At 40.7% G+C, this 4,408-nt stretch overlaps 1 protein-coding gene across 1 annotated transcript in view; it reads right to left on the bottom strand.

Moving 5' to 3' along the window:
- Window positions 1–2,210, bottom strand: part of LOC108777066 (dopamine receptor 1-like) — a 98,631-nt gene extending 96,421 nt beyond the window's left edge. Inside the window, exon 1 of the mRNA XM_018543861.1 lies at window positions 2,136–2,210. Coding sequence (XP_018399363.1) covers window positions 2,136–2,210 — 75 coding nt within the window. The remainder of the gene's footprint in view (window positions 1–2,135) is intronic.
- Window positions 2,211–4,408: the final 2,198 nt, after the last annotated feature.

The following is a 4,408-nucleotide window of genomic DNA, read 5'->3' as shown; positions in this document are numbered from 1 at the left end:
CGTCGTCGTCGTCGTCGTCGTCGTCGTCGTCGTCGTCGTCGTCGTCGCCGCCAGCTACGGAATGAGGAAATGCATTCTGGAATTTTTGGCGCAAAAGATAAAAGTGATCGTGACAATATCGATCGCTGCGATCTGTACGATCGTTAAAGTCGGATTATTGAGTGTCTCGGCAATAACAAAAGATTGAGGTTAGGAAATCGATAGCATAGAATAGACGAACACATAAGTGAGGTTAGATATTTTCTGCTTTACTGCTTTATTACACAGATTCTCTGCTGTAATTCCGCTGTAAGAATACAAATTATTTTCTATGTAATTATTTCCTTTTTACAGCATTTGGTTAGGTTACTTATTTACTGAGACACTACCGTGTCTACAGATCTGTTTATTTGTTTGGTAGATACCTTAATTTGTCTTCTATATTCCTTATATAATTATAAAAGAATTGATTCTTTGTGCTTGTTGATAGGAAAAGTCTGAAAAGAAAAAAGGTATGGTTTTAAAATATGCTTGCCTTTTCTTTTCAGGACTTTCCCTTCAATAAACCTGAAGATAAAATACAGCACAAAGAATCAATTCTCTTATAATAATAAAGATAAAACTTATTTGATACAGTTACTCAAAACATAAAATTACTTGGTTTTAGTATTGAAATCTTTAAAACTTTAAATAATTATCTAATAATGAAATATATTAACATGGAAAGTAACTGATATATTATTGAAGGTGCCAGTTCAAAGTGAACATTCATAAAATGTATATTCTTTTGTTGCATATATACGTAATAATGATCTAACAACACATGCATACTAGATGTTTATAATAGTAATGTTAAATCATTATTATTTCATATATATGCAACAAAAGAATATATACTTTATGTATGTTTACTTTAAAATGGCACCTTCAATAATATATATGAGTCATTTTTCATGGTAATACGTATAATAGTATTTTTTAGATACATATTCATTTTCATTTCTTTATCTTTCAATAATAATACAAAAAACTATTATAGTTTGATTTCTCACTTAGAACACTATATTTGATTCAAGATTTTGGAGTGTAAGTTAACAAGTTTTCAATCACGTATATCTTCATAAGTATATGTTTACAAATTATGATTCTGTTACGTCCTGTAGACCCCACGATTCTTTTCTTTCAAAGGATCTTGGTCAACGTCATGACTAGAGTGAGATTTACGAGAAGGCCCGAGCACGGATATCTGATAATAGAGGCCTAAGTAAACACCACGCGCTGGGAAAACTCAATGCCATGGGTAAATGCCACTCAAAAGAAAAATAAAACGAGGAAAACAACTTGCGTACAAAGGGCTGACGGCGATAAAAATTGCGAAACCACATATTTCTAAGCGGTCATTAGATAACAAACACTCTAAAGTATCATCTGGGAATGATCCGTAACTCTAAGGAAAACTACCAAAAAAAAAATAACTGGCGCCATGTCCATTGTGCCAAATCGTAAAACTCTTAAAAAATTTCCCACGGCAATGTTTATTTGACATCCAATAAATGTAAATGCAGCGCGGAAACCGACGACTCTTCTGGTCATATATTTTATCTATAACAAAGCGCGACGTGGTCCCGACAGTAATTTCCTACGCATAATACTCTTAAGAAAAATTGTAAATTACTTTATTTTTCTTAACTCTCCGAGAACACGCGAAATCAACCTTGATAGGACTAGCACAAATCGTAAAATCCTTTATTCCCGGAGCTCTTCCTAGAAGACGCTAGATATCAATATCGATAGGAGTTAAGAAAAATCGTAAATCATGTCACAAGTTGCTAGAGTTGCAAAAATTTTAGACAAAGGAAAAGTCCGCCCTTTTGGGGTATAAATACGAGGCCCTCGGAAGCGCACAGCGTCAGTGGTAATCTTCGGTTCACCGTGTCAGTTGTCCGAGGCGATAAGCCCGAGTCAACTGTCCGGTCTCTCTTGTTCGCTCAGTCACCTCTTTGGTCGACAGTCAGTTGTCCGAGGCATCGCCCGAGTCAACTGACCAAGATCTGGTGTTCAGTTAGAGTCAGTGCACCGAAGCCCACCTACGGCCCGTCGACCGTTTGCCCGTCTGTGCGTCTCCGAGGTCGTCGAAGTTCACCTGGACCACCTACGGCCGATCGTGCGCCTCCGAGACCCACCGAGGCCCTTTGAAACCTGGCTCCAGGTTTGACTGGCAGCTCCGCCATAATGGACCGTGTCCAGGGGAACCGATCGCCGCCACCTTTCTTTCGGGTTACAAGTAAGACACATTTTGATTTCCCTTCCTCTCCCCTTCACTTTCCCTAAGAGAAAAAAGAGAATTTACGTAACAAATTACTTGGACGTAAACTCAAATTTTAATTTTTTCTTTATTTTTATTTCTCCACACCTAATACCCTCTTCGCATTTTAGTGCGCACTCGGGGTGCCTCTAAGGAGCCTCGCCGAAGAGGCCCTTACATTGAGGAACATAGGAGTCCGCGGCCCCGTCAATCGTTGGTTACGCTGCTTCTCGCCGTAGAAGCTACGCCGCTTCTCCCCGTAGACGCTACGCCGCTTCTCCCCGTAGACGCTACCCCGCTTCTCCCCGTAGACGTTACATCGCGTCCTACGGTTATTGTTACGCCTCCCTCCGTTCAGCCCGCCACGGACACACGCACACCCACATCTACACACTTACAATATCCGGAACCCTCCTATTCCCCCGTTGACTCCTCAGAGTTTCCCCTTGACCTTACCAAATTCCCGCTTCTAACTCCCCTTGATTCCCCCTCGATTTCCCTTCTCTCAATGCACGAGAGATTTCCTCCCCTTTCTCTGGACGAGATTCCCACTCCTCCTCCACTCATAGAACCCCATTCACCTTCCCCCGTCGCCACCTCCTTCGACGAACAGACCTTTCTTCCTCCCGTCACCACCTCCTTCTCCCCACCGACTTATCTTCCTTCCGTCACCTCCTCTTACCCCGAACAGACTCTTCCTCCTCCCGTCACCACCTCCTTCCCCCCACAGACTTATCTTCCTCCCGTCACCTCCTCTTTCCCCGAACAAACTCTTCCTCCTCCCGTCACCATCTCCTTCCCCCCCCACAAACTTATCTTCCTCCCGTCGCCACCTCTTTCCCTGGACAAACTTTTCCTCCCCTTCCTGATTTTTCTTCCACCTCCTTCCATCCCTCAGATCTCTTCCCGGAACATGAAATCATCATGTACCTCCCCGGAATCTCCTTCCCCTTTTTCGTTCGCATGAATGCCGTCCGACCTGCACTCCCCTGTAATTGTCACAGGAACTCCTCTTAACTCTTCTCCTATCCCTCCCGTCCCACACACACACACACACACACACGCGCGCGCGCGCGCGCGCGCGATATTTTGTAATTTTATTTGCCAACCATTGACTCTATTTAACCAACCTATATTATATAGTTTTTATATGGATTATTAAATTATGAGAGTCATAAGATTTGACATACTTTATTAATATTTTAAATTTAAAATTTAATTAATTTGTAATTCTTATTTTTACCAGTAACTTTATTATCCATTGTAATGCTCATTTATATTGTTATAGTTATTAATAAATGCGTAAGAAATTTAATTTTAAAATGTAAAACCCGCTTCAAGTTCATTTATTAAACCCTTTCTCGTATTCCTTCCTCAATTCCCGTTAGATCGCACAGGTCCACTCCCAGGTCATAGGGATTTAGTTCCCTGACCTAAATTAAAGGACCAACGATCGTGACCGCTCACGAAAAAAGGCGTCACAGTGTCTCTATCGAGACACTGACCCATTTTCCGGAGCATTTAAAGGTACGATCGACTCGCAGGACACTCCACGGTGTGTACCTGCGAAAGCCCGAACTCGGTGACGCTCCTCCGTTGCCCCTTCCGAAATTTGGGGATCGAGCGTGACCGAATCTCGGGCAGAGTTCGTTGCGCCCTTCCGCAGCTCCTCCCGGAATCGGAGCTTGGACGTAACAATTCTAATTAATAATTAATATCGTGAAGAAGGATTGTTTTGATAATCAATTTCCTAATAACATTATACCAATAAAATCTATTACATATAATCAATAATCAAATACGCTAATAAACAAAATTTCTGAGAGATAAAAAAATGATTGAAATTATTTAAATATTTATATATTTTGCAGGTACACATAATTTAGAAGAAATTGATCAAAATGGTGTTCAATTTGGATGGAGGTGGAAATACCATAAAACGATAATAAAGACATTAGATCCGATTACATTGAAAGTTCTTTATGCCAGTGCTATAATCTTGGATGTGACTAATGCAAAGCTTGTCGACAATAATGTTGCCCTAAATAAGAGTGGTATCAAAATAGATGACAAGCGCAGTAGTACATTACAATAATAAAAGTACATTAAATTCTGAAGGTAATG

Source organism: Cyphomyrmex costatus, unplaced genomic scaffold (assembly GCF_001594065.2).
Source record: "Cyphomyrmex costatus isolate MS0001 unplaced genomic scaffold, Ccosl1.0 scaffold403, whole genome shotgun sequence".
Lineage (NCBI taxonomy): Eukaryota > Metazoa > Arthropoda > Insecta > Hymenoptera > Formicidae > Cyphomyrmex > Cyphomyrmex costatus.
Note: the sequence above shows the minus strand (reverse complement) of the source record. Positions and strands in the feature narration are given on the sequence as shown.